The sequence below is a fragment of the Myiozetetes cayanensis genome, unplaced genomic scaffold (genome assembly GCF_022539395.1).
Source record: "Myiozetetes cayanensis isolate MyiCay16 unplaced genomic scaffold, myiCay2020 scf3, whole genome shotgun sequence".
Taxonomy (NCBI): Eukaryota; Metazoa; Chordata; class Aves; order Passeriformes; family Tyrannidae; genus Myiozetetes; species Myiozetetes cayanensis.
In genome coordinates this window covers 68,206,485-68,231,018 of record NW_026087521.1, presented here as the reverse complement: position 1 = coordinate 68,231,018, position 24,534 = coordinate 68,206,485, and the positions used below count along the sequence as shown (strand labels likewise).

At 41.7% G+C, this 24,534-nt stretch overlaps 1 protein-coding gene across 2 annotated transcripts; it reads right to left on the bottom strand.

Moving 5' to 3' along the window:
* Window positions 1-1,252: 1,252 nt before the first annotated feature.
* On the bottom strand, window positions 1,253-24,379 carry SMC1B (structural maintenance of chromosomes 1B). 2 transcript variants are annotated; one of them, XM_050323294.1, is made up of 25 exons: window positions 24,271-24,379; window positions 22,320-22,512; window positions 21,692-21,800; window positions 20,827-21,030; window positions 20,192-20,430; window positions 19,432-19,690; window positions 18,979-19,119; window positions 17,233-17,315; window positions 16,523-16,730; window positions 15,381-15,566; window positions 14,770-14,949; window positions 14,343-14,489; window positions 13,613-13,750; window positions 13,020-13,136; window positions 11,673-11,779; window positions 10,781-10,922; window positions 9,893-10,038; window positions 7,942-8,095; window positions 6,465-6,563; window positions 5,445-5,601; window positions 4,556-4,710; window positions 3,279-3,430; window positions 2,728-2,797; window positions 1,660-1,770; window positions 1,253-1,433 (listed from the first exon to the last, which is right to left on the bottom strand). In XM_050323294.1, exons 1-25 carry the CDS (start codon window positions 24,377-24,379, stop codon window positions 1,323-1,325), a joined length of 3,717 nt encoding a protein of 1,238 aa, XP_050179251.1. In that variant the 3' UTR covers window positions 1,253-1,322. The 2 variants fall into 2 exon arrangements, with proteins under 2 accessions (XP_050179251.1, XP_050179252.1); XM_050323295.1 differs by lacking the exons at window positions 2,728-2,797; window positions 3,279-3,430.
* Window positions 24,380-24,534: the final 155 nt, after the last annotated feature.

Genomic DNA, 24,534 nt, shown 5'->3' with positions numbered 1-24,534 from the left:
TTCCTGTGTAGCAGCTGTCCCCGTTCTTCAGGCTGTTCCTTTCTTCACTGCATTCTTCTCAACCCCCTGTTCCCAGCAAACGGTTAAACCCCCCCAAACAAACCAGGACCTGTGCAATAGCAGCACCCAGACTGCTGTTGGTCAGACACCTCTGAACACCACTGAGGCTGCTCCTTCATCCACCCCTCACACTGCCAAAGGTCTCTGCACATCTGTCACTGGATTCTCAATGACGGCACAGACGTAAATTCAGGACTCAATTTATTAACAAAGCGTGGCAGTAACACAAGTGTTTGACACATCTGCCTGCAGGAGCAGTGGACACATGGATGTGGTTGGATGTTCCTGTGTGCCCAGCAGGAAGCACAAGCCCAGGGCTCCCAGCACACAACAAGGCAGGTGTGTGTAGGCAGTCTGGGGGACAAAAGGAACCTGCTCTGTGAACATGAGATACAAGTATTATGAACAACCATAAACCATGGGAACCTTCTTAGCACACACAGAGGGGGAACACAGGCCAAATGAAGTGACTCCATCTCTCTCAAACAGTGTTCTGTACCCCAGCTTCATTAACTTTGCTGCTTAGATGAAGCACAGCCAGCAAAATAAACTTGGCTGTACTGAGACAGCTGCATAATAACCAACCAATATACTTCCTTCTAATGCTGCTGCCTCTATAGCATCTGACTCATATTTTTGACTTCTGTGAGGTAAAACATCTCAGAGGTGAAATGTTTCCAGGTTACACCACAGCTCTAGAGATAGAGGATGAGCTTGTGTAAACTTAACTAACATTTGCATAAAGTTGCAGTGGAACACTGAAGTCTTTCTGGGTGTCACAGAAAGATAGCAGGCACATTCCAGTATTTTATTGTTTTAAACCAAGGAAATGATCCTATCTGGAGGCCAACAGATGCAGCTGCAACATAAACGGTCCTGGCTCGGGTAGGGAGCACCTGAGCACCACACTGGTGCTACAGCTGCACACAGGACTTGCCCTAAGAAAGGCAAGAGGCTTATTCTGTGGGATGATGTGCTTATGAACTTGCACTCTTCGTTTTTACAGCCCAAACACCCCAAAACACGGGGAGAGAACTCTATGTACCAGTGTGCACAACATCAGTAACAACCTTGGGCGCTCTCACCCCTTAACCAAACTGCGTGAAGGAGTAACAGCTCCTTCCATTACTGCTTTCCAAAACTGCTTCACTTGGAAAGTGAACATTCCCCTATCAACCTCTAACAGCCACGTTCCAACTCACGTTTGTAAGAGTCAGCTGTGAACACAGTTCCTGCTGCTGTCCCCTGGTTCTGTCCACGTGCTACCCCAAGACAGAGCTGAGTCTGGGCCTCTCTGCTCTGTCCTGCTCTTCCCGCTCCGGGAACTCGGTGAGATCCAGGGTCAGCACTTTGCTGAACATGATGTCATCATGCTGGGAAGGGGGAGATCACACCATGGAACATGTTTCTCTTACTTGAAAAAAGCATTTCCTAACTGTGAGAGACAACATGGAGCCTGAGCTCCCACAGGATGTTCCCTGGAGCCTGTCGCTGCACAGCAGGGCACACCCAGCCACCAAACACTGCAGGTGTCAACCAGCACTTCCACCCCATCCCACGAGCATCACTTAACAAGACCCGGTCCTAATGGATTGTTACCTCTGGACACACTCCAATCAAGGCGTCTGCCTTGCAGAAGAACTCCTCCTTCAGGGAAATAACTATCATTTGGAACTGCTCATGGGCCTGTTCTCTGATGAAACTCGAGACCTTTGGAAAGAAAGCAAATATGTCATCAGTTAGTTCTGGCAGCCTGAAACCATGCTGTGATCAGGGAATGGTGAGGAGAGAACTGAACTGTGAGAGCTGCAGAATTCCATCATGAAATAAGCTGGGTAAAATTAGAAATAAACCACTCTTAAGTCAGATACTTGCCATGGTCTCAAGACAATCCCTCAGATCTGCTGCTTTTTGAAAACACGTAACAAAATCATTCACTCCAATGAATAAAGTTATAGAAAGAGGCCTGTGCCAACGAAAACCAGTTTTACCGAATATAACTACAAAGGAAAGTGGAAATTCCTGAATACATTAAAAAAAAAAAAAAAAAAAGCTGTGTAAAGTTTGTTACTGGCTATAGAATAAGATCTGAAATATCTATTTGTTCACTGCAGACAGCAGTATGTTTCCCAATGATAATGCAAAATAAAGGTACAAACTAAGTTATGAACTGGTGACTGAGTAAGGCAGTGTCCCTCAATATAAATTAAATGCTGCCTAAAGGAAAACCATTTTTGATGAGCCCTCTGCCTGCACAGTTCTATCTACTTGGCATGGAAATAGTTTTTTAATGGAAGAACTGCCTTTAATAAGTTAGAGAATTCACATTCATTTCACAATATAGTTCCACTTATTGCAGATCTGCTTTAATAAACCCTCAAACTGAAAGAATAGAAAGAAATGGACTTCAGTTACACAGCACAGCTCACAACCTTCACCCTCCTCACCTCTCACATTCACAGCTTGGGCACTGATCAAACATGCTTAGATTGAGGAATTTAAACCTCTCCCGTGTCTGGTATCCCACACAACCCTTCAGCCCTAAACCCAATCTAATTTAAACCAAGCTCAGTCAGGGCAGTCAATCTCTGCATCCCAACACCCTGCAGTCCAAGTAGCCCCCCTTCTACAAAAGGTGTCAGATACTGCTGATAAAGAATAACTTACTTTATCAATGTTTGTGTTGTCAAGGGCAGCATCTATCTCATCCAAAATAAAGAAAGGTGCTGGCCTAAAGCTGCAGGAGGCAAGACAGTATTTTGCACTTGGATGCCAAAATGTTAACAAACATTCTAATTACTTACTCCGTAATAAAATTCTGATAGTATTTTGCAATATTATATTAATATTTATAATTTTAATGAAATAATTAGATATTATTTAACACGGAATATTAAATAGTACACAATAAACCAGTTATTAAATAGTACACTATTACTATTAAATACACTATACTATACACTATTAAATAGTACACAATAACCCAGTTAACAGTTCATACTTATCAAAATTCTACATTTAATATATAATATTAAAGTCATGGCAAAGAATAAGGTAAAGAATAAGAGCTTTGGTAACACCTGAATACTCCATTAGCAGATTTTTTAACTTGTTTGTAAATGGAGCACTGTCTCTCTTCCTGTCACTTCCTCATGCAGATCCTTGGAGACTCCCACAGTACTTTTTTCCCTTGGACAATCCCAGGGCAGTACTTTTACCTGTGTATGGCAAACACAAGGGCCAGGGCTGCCACGGTTTTTTCCCCTCCTGACAAACTGTCCATCGGCATGAAACGCTTGCCGGGGGCCACACAGTTGAAGCCAATGCCTTCCAGATAGGGCTCCTCGGGATTCTCGAGGCTCAGGAATGCCTGGAAATACACACATGGCATTGTTAACAGGGACATTTATCAAATTATTAAGATGGGGATGTTTTAGGTTGAAATACTGCCTGAGCTAATGCGGCAGTCAGGGAGTTGGCTTCATTTGTAGGGAACCTGTTCATCCCTCCTGAGAGCAGCGTTACCAAATTCCCAGGGAATATGGTTTGGTTAAGAAACGAGGAGGCTCATTAACAAAACCAGTTTGGAAATGGCATCACATATTTGTTATTTGCAAACTTTCAACTACTGAACAAACTCGATTTTTAGTTTGCAGTTTAAGTAACTGCAATTTTTGTTATTAAAATTTTAGACTTAAAAAGGAGCTTTGTTTCTTTAGCTTGGAAGACAATATACTGGCAAAATTAGACTTTTTTTGTGGAAGGTTAGCTTTACAGAGCCCACCTTTGAGCTGGAGAAAGACCGCTTTTATTAAAGTCTTTCTCCATACTTTGTATCCTGGTTCCCAGGGCCGAAAACTGAAAGTATTATTTTAAAGGAATTATCATTTTTCCAAACCACTAAGAGGTACAATGGGTAAGATCTTTGCTACGTGGTTTGTTTTTCCCATTAATAAAAGAAACAATAAGAGAATACAGTCTCTTCCCCTCTGCCCAGGGGGAGACAGATAAAAGAGAAATTCCCATACTTAACCCTGACTTCAAATATCTCCTCATGGGTCACAGACACAGCAGAAGAAAACCAAACCAATACACAACATGTTGAGGGAAAACACAGAATCTGATGAGTGTGATGTTTTAAAACAGACAAGAATCCAATCCTGAGCCCTTTAAACACTCCACAGGCTATGGAATTTGATGTAACCAAAGCATTTCACATTTGTGTCCTGATAATTTGTAAGTCTGATAAACACAAAGAGTAAAACTACCCCACACTGAGCAGTTCCCAATTTTATTAAGAGATTACCTTTCTCTGTCTAATGTCCAGTGTGCTTTGCCTTGTCATCTCCCTTCTCTGACCCTCAACTCCTGCATCTTTATTATTTGTGCCATTTCCCTCTCCAGGACTGAGACTGTCTTTGCAAAGCCCAAGTGTTACTTTGGTAACAAAGCATCCAGTGAGGCCTCAGGCCAACGCCTTGAGCCCATGACCCACCTGAGCACTGCTGGTCCTGCACAGCTTCTTGTAGATCCTGTCAATGGCTACAGAGGCGTGTTCAAAGCACCTGCTGAACAGCTCATACCTCCTCCTTTTCACCTCTTCAAACTCCTGCTTGCACGTTCTGGCCTCCTTCCTGCTGCTCTCAAAAGCTGAGGAAAGAAGATCACAGAAATTCCTCTGTAAGAAGCCTCTGAGCAAATACACAGAACAAATCTATGCTTGGTACCAAAAGCAGCATCAAGGAAAACATTTACTGCAGAAAAAATGCACATACAGGGAGCATATCATTACCAGGAGTTTCCTCCCTCTGCAGTCTTTCAAATGGAGGCCCCACAACTTGAGAAGTTGTAGTGTATTCCATCTTCTCTACACCACATTCAATTGGAGCCAAGAACAAAATTCTTCTCCTAATTCCTTCTGAAAGCTGGGCAGCCCTAGGCAGCTCCAGCATTGACCTGGTACAGCTCCAGAACCCTTCCTGTGCTCATGTGTGCAATGCTGAGGATACTCATCAGTTTGAAGAAATGCTCGTTTCTGAGTTCTGGACAACATTCACAGTTCCTTCAATTATGTGAGAAAAATTTAAAGAATTTTAAGATTAAAAATCAGTTATTTTCAGAAAGCAAGTGAAAACACTTTATGATGCCATTCAGGCAACAAAGTCTCTTTCCAATCATTCAAACTGTATTTCAACTGCATACTCACGTGTATGTTAAAAAATTGTTTATGAATAATTAAAACATAACTGAGGATAACACTTGAGCACAAAAGAATACCTTAGTATCTGAAAGAGGCAAAGCCAGCCAGGACCAACCCAGGGAAGAGGAATTTCCATTAAGGTGAAAACTGAGTCATGAAAGAGATGCACATGAAGGAGCGTTACCGTCTATGGATTCCTGGAACTTGCCCCGAGCGATCTGGAGTTTCTCCACTGCCCTGAGGTTTGGAGCAGCTGTCTTCATTAGGGTGCTCTCTTTAGATCTGATCTCCTGCTGCATCTGCTTCAGACGAGCCTCGATATCCTTGTCAGATTCCAAGTCCTGAAGAGAAAGGAATCCTGGAGTGATCTAATCGGTTCATAGGCCAAGACATCTCAACACACATGGCAAGCACTTGTGCTTTCTGAGACAATTACCCCACTCATTAATAGCTTTAACTGGAAACAACCAAAAAATGGCACTCAAGAGTCTTAGTTCTCACAACAATCTATGAGGTCCTCAGTATCGTTCCACAAGGCCTTTAAAAACAGAGGGGCAATTCCCTTCCCTCACTTCACAATACAACACAAGGGCAGGATTAGTGCTTCACTACTTGATCTGTAAAAAAACCCTTTGAACACAGGTTCTCAGGGAATTCTTGGAGACAACTCCAGTGATGACAGATCCATCCTTTGCTCTGTACCTGGCCTCTGACGTTTACTTACTTTGCTTAGGATTCAAGAGGAAAAAAAGTTACAAAACCTGCTGAGAAAACATGACCTAATGGGTTGTTAGAGAAGGAAGGATGGGAAGTCCCAGTCTCTGCAAATACCACAGACAGAAGTGGTAACAACCCCCAGCAGCCACCACTGGGTCCTGGAGTTCTGAGCCATGACATACAGTGCTGGAACTTCAAGGCAGAAGGGAAAGCAGGAAGGAAAAACCAAGGTTATATTGACTCTTTCTCAATTCCATGTTTGTGGTTCAGGGAAGCTTTAAGGTAAAGTTTGACCCATCCAGAAATCCCACACAGCAGTGCTACGTGTGACTGCAAAACCGCAGTACACAGACACATGCACTTGAGCTTAGCAGTGTTTCATTTAAAGACAGGGGTGAAGAACAAATAATTTCAACAAGTAAAATATTTGTTACCAAAATTAAAATCAAACACTCCATCTGCAATAATTTCAAAACAAAAAGATCACCTTCAGGTCTTCCCCTAGGCTGCTGTAGTCCACTTGAATTGCCTCTTCCCTCTCATAGATCCCTGATGCCACCTGGGTGCCTTCTGATTCAGTTCCCAGCTGGAAGATGAGGGACATTCCAGTTCAGAAGTACAAGAGTTAATGAAATGGTGTAACAGTTTAATAATTAAGAGGATTTAAAATGAAGAGACAGTGGTAGCATAGTGCAAGGTAAACTTATTGCATAGCTCCTGCCCTGGCCCAAATGGAGTGAACAGTTAAGATCCCATGAGCCCAATTAAAACAGGCACCTGTTAAACGAAGATAAAAACATCTGCTAATCTCAGTCTGAGTCAAGATGAAAGTAGCAGCAATTTGTTTGTAGCATAGTTACAACCATGTGCATACTGTAAATCTGACTGTAAGGATTTACATTCCCCAGATTCAATCCCCTTCCAAGGGAAGGCTCTGAAGGTGTCAGCTGAGGCATTCCTTCTGCTCACTTGGCCTCAGAAAGAGCTTCAGCTCTGTACAGCATAACCAGAGTATCTTCTAGACCCTGCAGCCTGAGTTTTTAACAGCCACCTTCCCTCAAATGAGACCTGTGCTACCTCTCATTGTCAGTCTCTCTCCTGCCACCAAATCCTGTTGGTCTTCTCAGTGAAATTAATGAATCCAAGCTGGTTTTCCTACTGCTCACCTCCTTGGTTTCAGCTCTTCCTTATCCACAAACAGTGAGAGCTGAGCTCCAGCATCCTCTGATCAGGAGCAGTTCTTGTTCTCTCTCTTCACAGACTGCCCACCCCACCTCACTGCATTTTATGGTGCCCTATTCATACCTATCCTCCAGCAAAAATGCTTTTCTAAGGAAGGGGTTCAACAAGACTCCTTCTAAATTCACACACTCCTCAGAAGTCCTTCAAAACTCACAGCTCTTTTCTTTTGGTACAGTGGAGAAAGTTTATTTCTCCTCACCAAATATATGCTGCAAAAAGAGGTTAAGATGGAGACAAATAATGAGAGTCAAACCTCTGAGAGCAGGAATGTTTCTATCTTAGCCTATCCCTGATTTCTGTGAATATCTGCATCTACTCAAGACTAAAGGATGATTTCCTATACAGCATTTATACTATGGATGATTGACCAAATCTGATCTCAATCCATGCATATGCCATATTTATTTGTATTTCTGAACTGCCCCTCTGTGTCCTCTTACACATCTTCACACCAATTTTCTTGTACCTTGGTGATTTTAGATATTTCACAGGAATGTTTCATGCACAAGCAAAAATACTTGCAAACAATATCTCTGCCTACAAAAAGCAACAAAAATCCTTCCCTTGAAGGAATGAGGCCTGACCACATGAAAACAACACATTTGTTTGAATGTTACTATAGGAGACAAACAATCCTGTAAGGAAAGAATAAAGATCTTTAAATTCATGACTGAATAACTGTTCCCCCAGGATATCTATCTTCTGTAAACATTTTTAAGTACCTCTATTTCACTGATGTCATCCAGTGTTCCAAACAGGAGCTTGATTTTCAAGTCCTGCACCTTGCACTCGAGCAGCAGATTATGTCTCTTTAGCCTCTTCTCTTCCAAAGCAGTTTCTAGAGCTGCAGCTTCCCTCTGCAGTTTTGTGGCTTCCCTACATGCACAAAAGGAACACAACAACTCAAGAGCAGAAGCATCACTGCTAAAAACATCCAGAGGAAACCAGCATGATAAACACAGCATGAAAACTGAACAAGCTGAGCATGAGCCAGCAGTGTGCCCAGGTGGCCAAGAAGGCCAATGGCATCCTGGCCTAGATCAAGAACAATGTGGCAGCAGGAGCAGGGCAGTGATCCTTCCCCTGGACTCAGCGCTGGTGAGGCCACACCTGGAGTGCTGTGTCCAGTTCTGGGCCCCTCAGTTCAGGAAGGATTTTTATTGAGGTGCTGGAGCAGGTCCAGAGAAGAGCAACCAGGCTGGCGAAGGGACTGGAGCACAAGTCCTATGAGGAGAGGCTGAGGGAGCTGGGGTTGTTTAGTTTGGAGAAGAGGAGGCTCAGGGGAGACCTCATCACTCTCTACAACTCCCTGAGAGGAGGTTGTGAGCCAGGTGGGGGCCGGTCTCTTTTCCCAGGCACCTCTCAGTAAGACAAGAGGGCATGGTCTTAAGCTCTGCCAGGGGAGGTTTAGGTTAGATATTAGGAAGAAATTGTTTACAGAGAGGGTAATCAGGCATTGGAATGGGCTGCCCAGGGAGGTGGTGGATTCTCTGTCCCTGGAGGTATTTAAGAAGTGACTGGATGTGGCACTCAGTGCCATGGTCTAGTAACTGTGGTGGTAGTAGATCAAGGGTTGGACTTGATGATCTCAGAGGTCCTTTCCAACCCAGCTGATTCTATGATTCTATGAAAACCAGTCTCCAGGCACCACGAGGGCTCCTTCCCCTGTAATCCCATCAAACTCAGGAAAAAGGTGCTGTACTTGTGCCATCCCCTCCATTCTCCCACAGGACTCCAGAGGGAGCCTGAGCTTCAGAGTATTGACAAGCTCACTCTGCAGCATGTTCAAACCCCACCTTCCCTAATTACAACTGTTCTGTTCAGCTCTGCAGAACAGGGAGGGAGATTTGATCCTTCTGATATTCAGTCAGCTGTCTTCTATCACTACTCTCCTTGAAGCACAGTTTGATTCTCTGCAATAAATTCCTCTGATAGCATCAAGTTTCCAGCAGCATAAATAATATCTTACATTGTTAAATGACACACTCTAACATGAATTCCTAGGTATACAGTCCATGAGTTCATAGAAAATTCCCCAAATTTATCTAACCACACTGTGCCAGCAGGAGCTTTAAATCTATCTTAAACTCCTGATTAAGAGACATTAAACACATCAGTAACCAGCAAGCATAACAAAACTGAAGTCTAACTTGTCCCCAAAGCAGCTGATTTAAAACAACAGTAGGACAAAATAGTGAACCTAAAGTTAGTATCACTTTAAGGTATCCAACACATGAAAAATTTGGAGAAAATAACACTAAAATCAGAAAAAAATTCCAATTAATTGAAGCTGCTGTATAACTCAAAATAAACTGTGAAACTGCCAGGGAACTACACACATCCCCAGTCAAATGTAAACTACTACACACTTAGCCCAAGTCACTCCCTGCTGCTCAGAGATCACAGAGAGACCTAACACAAGGTAGATAATAAGATCATTCTTTACGGTTTATGGGATGGCTCCCATGAAATGATCTCCTTCATACCCCCTTTGGGAACCTCACACTGGATTAGAAACACTGTTAAACTGACACCTACTGTAAATGCAAATCACCAAGTCCCTAATAAACCTTTCACAAGAAAATAAAATGAGAAATCCAAACATCTGAGCACCAAATCTGTTCTAAATATTATCACACTGACCATTTTCCCAGCAGTAGAAGTAGGAATTACCTATTAAGAGTCAACATCTTCCTCCTGGACTCTTCAACTTCAGTTTGGCTTTTTGTAACCTGAGATTTATGAGCACTTAATCCTTCCTTACGTTGTTGCTGCTCCTCCACCATTTCATTCACTTTTATTAGAAGCTTTTGTTCATCCTGCAGAAAAATATTCACATTTTTAACGTCCCATCAAAACTCTTGATGTGGAGCCTTATATAGAAAGAAAGACTTATAAATTTAAACCTGTTACATTCAAATGTGTTACAACACAAAACCTGAAAGGCACTGTGGGATTTTCCCCCCCACTTTGTGGCAGTTTTATACACCTGAGTTTTGTTTTTTATTCAATGCACTATTATCCATCTTTTCTCCTTCCCTCTTCTGGGTACCACAAGCATAGTTTATTTAACAAGCACCATCAGCACAACAAGGAATAAAGAACACTGGGAAGGAAGAATCCATACATATTACACTAACTGAAAATCTAAACTGGTTTCACAGAATTATCTTAAATCTATTAGTGCCTGTAAGGTACTTTAAAGATGTAAAGCACCAGAGCTGTTTAGTCTTACTCATAGACTCTTCTACTGAACCTGAGCCACGTGCTGCTGGTTTTACCTGTAGCAGTATGTTGTCTTTTTGTATCGATTAAACACATATAACTGAACACAGTAATACACAATTTAATTCTGAGTAAGCTTATTTTTAATAATTAACGAGTACCCAAATATGGCAGGTTACTCCAAGGTTAAAATGCATCTGCATTTTTTTTAAACAAAGTCAGCACTGAATGAACCCCTTGCAGAATTACTCAGCATCACATTTGCTAAATATTGTAATTCAGTGCATTCTTTCCTCCCAGAAGAGTCCCAGAGCCAGAGACTGATTGCATAGTTACCTCCCGTAGCTTGACAATCTCAGCTTCATCTTTCTTAACTGTCTCCCTCAGCTTGCTGACTGAGTTTGTTAATTTTTGGAGATGATCCCGGTTATACTCTAGCTGAACGTTCAGCCGTGTCTTCTGGTTCTCAAACTCCAGCCTAAGCAAAGCACAGGCCTTCAAACCTACAGTACAGAGCACTTACTTACATTTACTAACTCTGTCAGTTATGACAAGGCACATTTCCCCTCTGACGAGTCAGATTGCATTTTTGTATCCTCAATGTGAGCACAAAAACCTGCAGACGTTTGGGTCATGGATTCCAGCACACCACATCCTGTGGATATACTGGAAGTCACAAGCATACACTGATAATATGGCCACATCAATATGGGAAGTGACACTGGAGTTAATCATCTAGTTCAACATTCTCCTTCATGAAGACACACATCTGTGGTCCTGGGACATGTGGCTAGGAGATCAATACTAGTTGAGGTTGCCTGGGAGAATTCTAAGAGCCTGTTGTCCTTAAGATCCCTGCATCCTACACCCAGCTCTCCTTAAGATTTTGGATACATGAGTGACCCTTCACGCTGCTTTCAAGCTGGGATAGTGCCATTTTTCAATGTGGGTTTTAGAAAACTATTCTTCAATTTATTTTGCTACAGCAGAGCTACCAAAATAGCAAATGTTACCTTCCAAGTTTGTTGCCAGTTGTCACTGACTCTGAACTGTCTCACAGCCCCAAAGCATTGCAGTGTCACTAATCCCTAACTAATCCCTGCAGTGAGAGGGCAACCTTTCACTGTCTCCTGGGCTTTTGTGCTATCTCCTCTGCTGGAGTTTCCCAAGTACCAACGTGCCCAATCTAATCCCAGCCACTGGTCTACACATCAGTGCCAAACAGCACCTTCTCTTGGCAATCTCCTCTTGCTGCCTCACATGCTCCTGTTCGTACACACGGATATTTTCTATACCAATCTCTTCGCAGAATTCCCGGAAAACAGCATCTTCAACCTTTGAATTCAGAGAAATGGAGCACAAAATGTTTAGTCACTCACAGGTGTAAAACATTTGGACAGTCACTTCATGCTGCAGGCTGGGTTTCTGAAGTACTTTAAGAAGCAGCAAACAAGTATTGAGAAGTAATTTGTACGTGAAAGTTTCCAATAACTCTTTCAGTTCAAATGCCAGACACAAGGCATATGATCTGCAAGCTGTAACTCTCATCTAAGTTCTTCCTGAGAGCAGCTGGTCACTCCAAAGACAATTGAAGTAATCACTATGACCAAGTGCCCTGGTTTTGCCTGTTGTTCCCAGCCAGCTGAAGAAGAGAAAGCTGGGCAGGACACTAATCAGATACACCAGGTCTCTGGGTGCAGTTCAGTTCTTAATTTTAATCCTTTCAAGGGGTTCATAAATATTAATTACCATGTTTCAATTATAGCAAAGTCACAGCAAAAACAGTGCCATGGAATATTTCACTTCCTAATTACACACTGGATACTAACAAAAGCCTCAGGTAAAACCAGTTCTAGGATTTTTATGAAAAATTTAAGCAGGCAAATCTTAGGTAGAGTGTGCAAGATGGGACTGAATGAAGAACAGCAACAGGCTATTTGAAAGGAAACCAAATGGGCTGAACAAAATTTTAAGATAACTTTACAGGTCAAAACCTGCTATTGTTTACACTGGGGCTCTTTCAGCCAGGGATACAATACCACTTCCAGTTACAAGTCACACTGCTCTTTGGAAAGTGAGGACCAGCCTCCCTTTTTTAATATTTTTATTTATTTATTTTTTAATTTTCAGAACAAGCAAAAGCAAAGTTCCCCAGATCTGGAATTCTCAGAGCCTAACCATCAATGACAATGCCACTGCTTGCAGATGACAGACATCTGCACTCCCTTATGCCTGTACCACAGGCAGTTTGGGCTCCTTTTTCCATGTAGAATTCCAGTCAGATTAATCCAAGGCTGACTGATGAGAATGGGGGAGAGGCCAGGAACTAAGCTGTATGTCTGTGATACACCTTGAGTAACTGCAGAGCTATGACATATTAACATCCAAGTACTCCTCTGTTCACAGACAGCTTGGTAAGAAAGGTAGAGGATGATTGCTGGAATAACTTAAAAGTCTCGTTGACAAAGTTGTTTATAAAGTTAAAAGTTGTCCAAGTTCTAGAAATCAGCAGGAACATAAGAAGCTTCTGTAGCATAACAGCATAAGCTGTCACAGCTCTGACAGAAGGCATTACCTCATTGATTTTTGTCTGAAATTCTTCTATTTTTGTTTTCCTTTGTGCTATTCCTTCTTTCAGCATATCATGTTGAGACTCAATATTTAGCAGTTCACTTTCCAGTTTTGATTTTTCCTAGATAGAAAGGAAAAATATGGTAATTTTTCTTAACAGGAGGGTCAACTTTCTGTAAATTAAGAAACAGTTCTGTTCCAGATAAGCTGTGTTTTTCAGACCAAAATCTTTATTTTCTTCTCAAATGCCACTTACCCACTATTACTGCCAATTTGTATGGAATGATTAGTTTGAATGAGCAGAAAAGCAAACTAAGTAGCACAAAAATTGCACTTTGATTTGCAGACTTCTGAAGGTTGCTAAATGATATACCAACCTACCAGAAATCCAAATTTAAAAATTAAAACAGAGAAAGGTTCAAGTAAAGTACTTTCTAGGCTTGCTTTTTATATTCGATTAATCCCTCAGTCGAAACTGCTGTATGTAAAACTTGAACTGAATCAACAAAACTACGCAAGGAAGTAGCATTTACATCACTGGTAATTACAGCTTAAAAAATACAATTATTAAAGGTGAGAATGATGAAGAGCTGGCACCATGTAGAGATTAGCGAGGTGTTTCTTCTTGATGAGCTCCAGCTCACTCTGTGAGTACTTGAGCCGTGTCTGCGTTCCCTGGCTCTGCGCACGCAGCTGCTTCAAGTCGGCCTCCTTACGCTTGGTCTTCATCAGGGTCTGGGAAAGGGTTGGGAGCGGAGAAAAGGCATTGGAAACGACAGGTGACCTACTGGAAAATGAGTCACTGCAGATTTGAGCCTCACTGACACAGGCCTCATTCAAGGCTGACAGCACTGGTCATACTCCACAGGAATTTTCTAGCAGATTTCCTCCTCCACAGAAAGCATCTGCTTGCAGATTCCCAAATTCCTACTCCATCCCTCTCATAGAAACAAGCACTAGAGGTATGACACTGTTTTACACTGGCAGGTTTTGGTCCATGCAGATACTCTCATACTGACAGATCCCATCATTCTTCGCTCACTACAAGTCTCCAGGTACTTTGAACAGCAGCTCTTTTTACTGCAGGTAGCTTGGACCAAGAGTGTTGTCCTGGTTCTCCCCCTGTGAACCACTCCATCAGCTAAGCACAAGATGCACAGCTGATTATTATTAACTGGAGGAGGACAAACAGCTACTGTGTCCTGTCTGCATCTTCTACAAGTTTTGAAAGTCACCTCTTCAGAAAATCCCCTTCTTAGAGCTGAATTAAGTCAAACAACTTTTACACCTTCATGACTCTTGCAGTAAGCGCTTTTAAGAGACTTACCTTTAACTCATTAATCAAGCTATCCCTTCTTTCCTTCATTTTATTCATTTCTTTATCATCCCAACATCTAGCTTTAAATCTTAAATCACTGGATCCTCCAGAAATCACTCCAGATTTCAAAAATAGAGTTCCATCAAGAGCCACTGTCTGGAAGGAAAAAATCAAAAAATTAAACCCAAATAGATCTTCACAAAACCAGCCAAAAGACCCCATGAAGCAGTGCCCGAGATGTGGCAGTTAAACAAGCAACAACCACATTTGAATTGGACTTCAATGTTTTTCGTGTTCCAAACCTGCTAACATGAGATACATGAAACCACATGTGTTTCTATGTAATCCTTCATACCATATGTAGAAAGAATTATTTCAGTGGCATCAAACCCATGGCTGCAACGGGAAACACAGGCAGCAAACTCCAGCTCCTCACCTTGAGCCTCACTGGTCCATCAAATGCAATGTGTTTGGCCTCTTTCACTGTCTCACAGATCAGGCTGTTACCACTCACGAACTGAATCACTCTTTTCAGTGGAGGAAATGGTGTTTGCACAACATCCACCAGCATTTTAGCTCCCTTTATCTCCCTCAGCTTCTCGTTGATTGGTTTAACCTGGAAAGCAAAGAAGCAGTGCCAAGAATTCCTCCTGTCACCACAAAGCATGCCCAAATCAGAGAGGTCTGGGGACAGGACGTGCAGGTAACAGAACGACAGCTGAGAGAGGTGCCTGAGGATTAGGGACACACAAGTGTCACTCCTGTGCTCAGAAAGGGACAAGGAGGAGGACAATCAGCAGTTTGCTGATGACACAAAGCAGGGAGGAATGACTGATATGCCAGACCCTCATCCAGAGGGACCTCAGCAGGTTGGAGAAGTGGGCCAACAAGAGCTCCACCACATTCACTTCCCAAGTCCTGTGCCTTAACACTTAAGCCTACTTTTGTTAAGTTTAAATGATCTAGTATCAAGATTTATAAGTGTATTAACTTGCTGATTAGTTTTCTAAACTTCCTGATTAACAGGAGAAAGAGAAATGTACTCACATCAAGGTAATCCAAAGCAAGAAACGTTTCAGGTTCGGCCCGTTCTTGTTTCAGGAACTGAATACAATCTCTTGCTGTTTTTTGAGTGGCAACAACAATAGCAGTCATATATCTGCTGAACACCTTGGTAACAGCAAGCTGGTATTTTTTATGGATAGGATGACACAGGTCAAGCAATCTTCCAAACTGAGAAAATATTAAAATTAAAATATTGAGAAATAATAATATGTTACTTTAGACATGAATAATATTTCTGCACACAAGACATTGAAGCAGTAAGAGGAAAACGTGTTAGACATCTACCAGCTGCACTCTCACAATGGTTGTGCATCAGAAGAACCAGAAATTGAAGCAGTTATCAACCCAACATGCAAAGTATACCTTCTGAGGGGATCTAATTTTTTCTCTAAGGTTGCAGTTATGTATCTCAATGTTTTACTGAGCATCTCTAGCATACAATTCCAGAAGCATAAGAGAGTGACAAAGTTAGCTAAGCATCTGTTTTGGAGAGAAAGAAAGTATCGAACACTAAGTAAGATCTTAAAATGACAATAAGGTCTTAAATAAACAGAACTGGAAAATGGCAGCAAGAGAGGCACTATTCCAGTTTCAACCCAAAAAAGAAGTATCTGCTTATTTTAGTGGCATAAACAGAATAAAACTTGTTTTTCTTGTACTGCACAGTCCAAATAATCATTAAATAACAGCTCCACAGATAAAACTAATTAGCTGCTTGTTGTACATGTTCCCAAAAGATCTTTTGTTCCCTTCCTGTCATTGCAAGCACAGTTGAGCTTTCTCTGAAGGATCGAACCTACTGACACCCACTTTGAACACCATAACCTTTGTACTCATGCAAGAACAGTTTTTCTGCCTGTTGACATGTAGCTACTGGTCTCTTCCTGCAGATCTCATCAAACTTAAACAAATGAAGAGACAATGGGTAAGAGTTGTGATAGGTCTCTCACAGTGTTGTCTCAGGAACAACACATTCAGGTATTTCAAATTTCATCTACTGGAAATTCATGGCCTACCATGATCCACCGGGATCCAGCCTGTCCAATTTACCCCAGCTGCTTCCTCAGTGTAAGGCAGAACTCTTAGCTCTAAAACAAAGCATTGGAATAAAGCCAGACCATTACCACAGAATCTGGGTACAGCCTTTTGAGACTCTCCAGGGTCTCTGCTCTCATCTGCTCCCGCCTGCCCTCGTGGTAATCCATCCTGGCATTCTGCAGCTCCCCAACTATTTTGTTCAGCTCCTCATTCACTTCAGCCATTCTCACTGTTGAGGTCTCAATCTCCTCAGCCAGCACCTCCTCCTGCTGTTTTTTCTCTGCTAATGATTCACTTTGGAGACAGAAGCACAAATCAAAAGCATTAATTCATTTATACACACTTCTGGGATAAATTAAGGTCATTCTGCAGTCACCTCACCTCAAAAGGAGTAAAAACCAGGCAGAAGACAAGACCCAAGATGGAAGAACTGAGCTAATACACAAGGTAAGTATTAATGATTCCTAGAACAGCACAACTACATAACTGCCCTGTTCCCTTGCTAAATTTGTCCACTGATAGCACCATAACCATAGTGACATAATTTGCAAGAAATTAGAAGTAATTATAGAACTGGTTCAAAACTATGGATTAGTCATCATACTTCCTACTTCATTTTGGCAGCTACTTTAATAGCCATATTACTTTAATAAGCTCTTAAGTAGAATTAGTAAGAATTCTAACTCCTATTAAAATTTCAAAGAAAATCATTAGAAATAATTAGAAACCTGCTGTGTTATTTCGACAATGTCTAATACACAAGAAATCAAATGAGCTTTTAATTTTTTACCCATACCTGCATATCTTGGCATATTCTTCCAACTTCTCTATGCGTTTCTTATGCTCCTCTATCTGTTCCACAGTCTGCTTTATGGTTTCCTATGCAATCACAAACAGAACGTGTCCAAAACAAAACAGAAAACCACACCTGATAGCAAGATATAAAGCTCTTAATTCAGAACAGGTACTGAGACAGATCTTTTCCTCCTTACTGGTATTTCACACTGAAGTAACAGTATCTCTTTTGCAATAACAGATGCCAAATTGCACCATGAATAATAAAGAGAAATCATTTTATCAAGGCCATTACTGGATTTTTCATGTTCAGCTACAGCTTAGAGAAAGTCTCTTCATCACAGAGAATCGTGACATAAACACTTAAAAGAACTTTAAATGTAGACTTAGTAAATTATAGGCGTTAAAACAAGAGGTGCTTTTCTTGGCTCTACATCACTAGTTTTTTCCTAAGGACACACAAAGAAGCTGGCATAGAGCTTCCAAACTGACACAAAACACTGTAGTAAGAAAAACCCAAAAACCAACAGTGAAACAAGTATTTTCAGTTAATCCATTTGAAAAAAACATACATTAATTAAGGCAAATGAAAAAAAAAATTACTGTTACCTATGCATTTTACTGAGCTGTAATTTAACTCCTGAAATTCTTGTGACCTTTTAAATAGCTCTAGAGATGGAGAGTCAACCTGTTTGTGCACCTGCTTCAATATCCATGAGATATGGGTAAGAAAATTCTCAAGAATCCCTTACTCATTTCTCAACAATGCAATGGGACTCACCCACTTTTAGAAGCACAGGCAACAGAATTTATTTCACTTCAAGATACCAACTACATTTTCCTGCTACCTAGTACTTCAGAAATAAATAGAAGCACATTCGTATGTACAAGATTGAGGGGTTAGGAACTTGATTGCTCATAGAGTCTCTTCTGACAGATTTTAAGTTTTCTGAACTTAAGGAGTCTCCCCTAAACCTGGACCAAATGCTGAAGAAATGCATGTTGCCTCTGTAAATTCTTAGTCTGTGACAAAACTGCAGGGTTAGCACTTGGAAAGAAAAGCATAAAGGCCAAAACAGGACAAGGTTTCCAGAAAAGCACCACTCATTAGCTGAGCTTCTCCTTCCATCAGAAGGAAACACCAGGCATGGTGACCAAGCCACAGTGGAAAGTATAGGTATTTGTAGATCCAAACATGTAACAATAATGATGGAAGATAGAGAGTAAAAATGACTGCAGTGATTTGTATTCACACCAAACACCTGCCTTGGAAGTGCAAGAAAGGAGTGGACACTGAGGAGATTTTTCCAACTACAACACATTCATACACACAACTGACCTTAAAACCATCTCAGCAAAAAGGCAGCTGTGCTCAAAACACACCTGTGCAGGGTGTGAGCATCACACAGACACAGCAGCTGTGGGACATCTCAGACAGAAGAACTGCACTTCTAAACCCAGGAACTGAGGGCAGTTCACATGTCCTGAGTAACTAAAATATTAAAGCTCAAGTTCTCAAACAAATCACCTGTGTGTGCCCACACAACCAATCTCTGATCAAATTCAGAAGCCATTTTGCTAAACCTTCTGCAACACAAAAACTGAACCGACACTTGCAATGCCTCCCCTCTGCTATGGATTTGGTTATGTCAAAGCACAGAACACATCTCTACAGACAGTTATACCCGAGGGAGGAGCAGGGACATGTTTTTCTCCTTAAAACCTAGTTCTAGTTTGACACAAATACCTCAATTTCCTTTTTCTTCCTCCGATTAAGTTTCAGCCTTTCTTGATCTCCTTTGTCCTCCCAACGGAGTTTCTCCATCTGCTGGGTTAGTGTAGCTACTTTCTTTCTTGCTATTTCCTTCAGCTCTCTGTAACGCTCCAGCTGGACAAAAACAAGTAAATTGTAAATTAACTCCTTGCAAAGTGGGAAGATTCATGTTGTTCTGGCCTCAAGTAGCAATTGCCTACTTTGTCACCCTCTCACCCTGAGACCTTGCTGAATGTTTTCTGTCCTGCCCTCCCACAAGGTACCATGTCTCTACATAAAATTTGCAGTTTTGGTTTCGTTTGAGCCCAAGAACGAAAAGACTACCAGAAATTACAGGTCATCGGTGAAATAATGGTTTCCCTGTGATTTGGGGGGGATAATCGTGGACTTCTCTAGTAAACAGTGCTTGGGGGCCTCCTAGTTCACCTGACTCTCTCCCAGCTCAACACGTGCTGCTCTCTGCATTATCTCCTCTTCAGCTTTCTCCTCAAACGCTCTCCACGCCTTCTCAATATCACTCAGTTCTATCTCTAGCTCTTTTATGTTCTGCTTTTCCTTATCACAGTATTTCTCCTTGTCCCTCAGAGATTTTTTAGACATTTCTACTTTCTTGATTTGGTAGGATGTGTTTTCCTTTGCTTTTATATAGAGGGGTCTCTGCTGAATCAGTGATGCTTCCAGAGTCCTAAAAAACAAAACCAGAAACCAAGCCAAAACAAACAACCCAACCAGCCAGCCACCACAAAACATAGACAGAACAACAAAGCCACACAGCAAAAAGGAGCAAGGGAAAGGGGAGAGAGGGAGGAGAGAAAAGAAGAACCCCCCCCCCCCCAACCACACATGCAAACAATCAGTTTTCAACTGCAACTCTGAGGCTGCACCCAGGGGTTTTCACTGTGGGGATTTGGTTTTATATCCACTGAAAATAGTCGTTTAGGAAGTGAAGCATAACCTTTTAAAATGTAATAGCAGACAGGTATTTATATAATGAAGTTACTGACAACCTGGGCACGTGAGGAAAGCAAAAACCATGTGTAGGTATTATTTTAGTGAACTACAAACTGACTCCCACAGCACTGGGTTCTCACCCATGTGTGCAACAGCAAATGCACACCTGCCAAGCAATTCCCAGCACAGACCATGCTTTAATTCAACTGTCACAGAATCTGATTGCAAAACCTACTTCATTTCTTTTTCCATCTGCTGTAGGTCCCTGTTTAGTACACCAAGTGCTTTTTTCTTGACTTTAAATGAATCTTCTGCTGCAGAAAGAGACTCTTTCTTGATATAAGCCTCCATATTCTTTTCATCCAAACTGGTTTTCAGGAAGTCAATGTTTTTTTCGTTGTGATAAAGCAGAAAAAGCTTCATCTGTATCCTTTCCTCATGCAGTTCCTTGATTAGCATCTGGTAATGCTCTGCCTACCAAGATTAAAATTTCATTTATGGTTCATAAAAATTATTTTCCACCACTATCAGTCTAATTTCAAATTCAAATTGAAATGAGATGATGTACCAGTAGCTGTCATTCCAGCAATGTGCACTAATCATAAAACTCAAACATTTAAATCAATATTTAAATTAATCATACTGGCAAATCTATGCTTTCATTTATTTAGACTTTATTATATGTACTCCTCCACCCTTTTAAATGATACTAAATTATTATACATTATGCCATACTGAAAAAAAAATCCTAGATTAAAAACAACAGAAATGTGTGATTGTTTTTTTTAAAAAAACCCTGTATTTAGGTCCATAAATAAATCTGAAAAAATCTGGTATCTTTACAAGCAAAAAAAGGAACAACTGAGTTACCTCCTCTTTCTCTATCTTTGCTTGTTTCCGTTCTGCTGCAACACTTTTTTTCCTGTTATAATTAAACTGTGCATCCTCTTCTGCTTGCTGCATTTTCTTCTTTTTCTGTTCATATTCTTCAGCCAATTCCCATGAATTACTGATTTGTTCAAAAAGCTGAGTTCTCTCCTTTGGCTTCTTCATTGCGATGGATTCCACTGTTCCCTAAAATAAAATGGCCCCCCAAAAGTAAATAATGTAGCACTGTAGATCCTTCCACTGCCTAAAGAATTCTTTAGGAGCATATAGTACAGCTGGATCTCCAATTGTATCATAAATGTTTCTGTAAGAGGGAAAAAATCAGTTCTTCCTCGGGAGTCTTCCTCAGCAACTGTAAGGAAGACAACTTTGTGCAATGTATTTCATCACAAGGCTAAGGCATTTCTGACCCATGTCATTAAATTCTTGGGAACTAAAAGCCCAGCAGAATTTTCAATCCCTCAATCTGAACCAGAAGATCCTTTACACTTTGATGCATCTTTACTAGGAGAAGTGTTTTAAGATGAATTTTTTTCCTAACATCCCTAGAATTGAACACACCAAGCATTTACAGAGACACATATTTTCTTATATCCTGTGAATAATACAAGCACACAATTTCTTCCAGATCAGCTTCTTTCTGACAAGTGCACTCATGTACACACAAACCTCACTATTTCTATTTTGTAGTCTTGTAGTTCTGGGTCGAGGTCAGGAAAAAATATATTGGTTTGTAGTTAAGGGTAGCTAAGGGTGCCCTTTTTTCTATCAAACAGGTAACTGTGTATCTATGAAATAATAACCTCAGAGGCTTTTATTTTCCTTACAAAGTACCTTGAATGCTCACCTGAAAAATAAGGCAATTCCTGGCCTTGACAAGAATGCCTATTTTTTCAAGCTCGGATATGTAAGCAGACCGGCTGATGGCCTTGTCATTGAAAAGAAATTCAGTACAACTGCCTAAAGGAGGGAAGAAAAAAGAATTACTACTGAAAATGGCTACAACACTGGAAAATAACTAAACCAGTGGACCAATTTAACAGAGCAATTTCCTCAGAGAAGAAAATAGATTTCAATTATTCCTTTATTCCTCTCAATGATTCCAGTTTTCTGTATGGAACTCTAGTTTTACACTTTCAGATGGCACTGAGTTGCTCCAGTGCTCATGCCTGCAACAAGTTGACAGTCCCCATTTCCATCTACAGATCCCAAGGGAACATCTACAGATACACAGAGAGCCAAGAACATACAATAATAACTTGTTGAATTTTTTAACTAACTGGCTCCAGTATGTTTTTTCACTTATACCACTACCAAAATGTGTGTTAATACCGAACTGCTAACCCACCCAGCTCTGAAATGATACTGGGCACCTAAAATTCCAAGTTGAGCATTTCTTGTCTCCATTTATACATCATTTATACATCTGCCTTTATACATCAGGCAACAGACAGGATTGCAGCAGTCTCTACTACCCACCACGGATAACTCTGGAAAATGTCTTCTCTTCCCCATCTTCCTCACAATATACCATCTTCACACTGGCCGTAGAAGAGACCGGTCGCCCAACATGTGCTCCATGAATCAGCTCCCGAACACTTTTAACTCTCAAATTGGAGGTCTTTTCACACATCAGAAAGCTCACAGCATCCATTATGTTGGATTTCCCTTCAAAGAAATTTTTAAAAATTGCTTTGACGTGGCAGAAACGAAAGGAGGAATTTGATTAACAGCTAAAAAAATTATGCAGAATTGCAAAATTCTTTATTAATTCTATTTCTTCTTCTGTATTTTTTTATTCTTTTAGGGTGAAATTCTTCCCTGTGAGGGTGGGGAGGCCCTGGCACAGGTTGCCCAGAGAAGCTGTGGCTGCGCCATCCCTGGAAGTGTCCAAGGCCAGGCTGGACATGGCTTGGAGCAACCTGGATGGTCTTCACGGTACCTCCCAACCCAAAATCACTCTGGGATTCAGTATTTTACTGAGGACAAGCTACTGCAAATAAAGAAATCCATCTCTAAGATGTAACACACCAGCAGCAGAAAATAAGCCTGTCTGTAATAAAAATCATCACAAAACTGATTTTTCATTTATTCAGCTTTACTGAATGTATTTTTTTTCCCCCAGGGTTCTCCAGAGATCATTTCTCCAACTGAGTGAGCCACAACACGCTCCTTCCTTGGCTGTGTCCTTTCTGGAATGCAGTGAGGGAGCCTTGCTGCACGAGTGCTCCATCTACAACTTTCCACTACAACACCAGTCTCCTGAAGAACACAAGCACTATCCCAGATCCATCCACCACAGCATCAGAGCTCTCTGGTCTCAGTCCTTCCACGAAAATTCTCCTAATGGAATCCTCTTTAGAGGTTTTCCCCCTCTAGTCTTGAGCATTTCTGTTGTCAGCTTAATTATTTTCAGTCTTAGACTTTGCTACTTGGGCAACATTTTGACTTATTCTCAAAAATATCAGAAAAGGAGGAATACTAGGAGGAAAATAGATAAATAGATAATAGATAAAAAAAAAAAGGACTCAATTCAGAGATTATATATTCACAGTTTTTCTCCCTGTATTCATCTATAAAATGTACTCACATTTAACTGGAAGAGCACTTGGTAAATTTAGAGACTTCCCAATACAGAACAGTGGGGATAGGATGATAAAGAACATTATAACAATGCTAAATATACGAACTTACATTCATGGTTTTACTTAATCAGGTAAGTGAAGAGACTACAGGATCTAAAAACCTAAATCACAAACTAAATCATAAACAGTCTGGGAAAACTAAGATGAAAAAGCAAAGCCCATCCATGCAGCTCTGTTAGGACAACCCTCACCTCCTATCACATGGAAAATAGAGGATAAAATCCAACTTGTAGAATAGAGCTTTCAGAAGAAGGGAATCACTTTTTAAGAAGTCGCAGCACTTCGGGATAGTAACGTGGAGCTTCACGTACAAAGCCCGGCTCCCGTGGGCCGGACTACAATGCAGGGGCCATATTCCAGAGCTTTTCCAGGGAAAGCACGACAAAATCCACACACTGCAATCGGGGAGCAGGTCCCCAGTGCTACAGTTTACAACTGGGAGGAGTTAATTAACACCCTCTCTGTAAGCTGAGCTATCAGTGGGGTGGCCGAGACAAGGTGCGTTTGCGAACCAGGCCTTGTGCTCGGCCCAGAGAGCATAAAGACAACTCGAAACTACGCTTCCATCACCCCTCCCCGCTCCTGCCCTTCCAGGCTGGAAGGACCTGCACCTTCGGCCAAGGACAGCTGGGCAGGAGCCGCCCAGGCTCCTCTTCGTGCCGCCCTCCTGCAGGCGCACGGGGAGATTTTTGGCAGGTCCGCGAGGCCGAGCGCCCCCAGACTGCGCGCTCAGCGCTGCCAGATCGTGGGGCAGCTGCCCCCGACCCCCTACACACACTACCTGATCCATTGGGCCCGATGATGCAGTTGAACCTCATGAAGGGGCCGATCACCTGCTGCCCGCGCCACGACTTGAAATCCTGCACCACCAGCAGCTTCAGGTAACCCATCCCGGGCCGCCCGGGCGGGAGCTCCCCGCCTCAACACCCCCACAACAGGTGACGGAGGCGACTCCGCGGTTGGCCTGCGGGCACAAGGGAGCCCCGACCAGCTGCTCTTTCCCAACTTTATCCTCCAGCGCGTCCGGCCCACAGTGCCTCGCCTG

Bases quoted from the DNA above. Each gene is read 5' to 3' on its own strand.
- SMC1B (XM_050323294.1), bottom strand. From the start codon at position 24,379: ATGGGTTACCTGAAGCTGCTGGTGGTGCAGGATTTCAAGTCGTGGCGC. The intron at 14,490-14,769 runs GTGAGGAGCTGG...TTTTCCTTCCAG, and splicing joins ATGGACCAGTGAGGCTCAAG to ACAGTGGCTCTTGATGGAAC. The intron at 6,564-7,941 runs GTACTTAAAAAT...CTCATCTTCCAG, and splicing joins ATGACATCAGTGAAATAGAG to CTGGGAACTGAATCAGAAGG.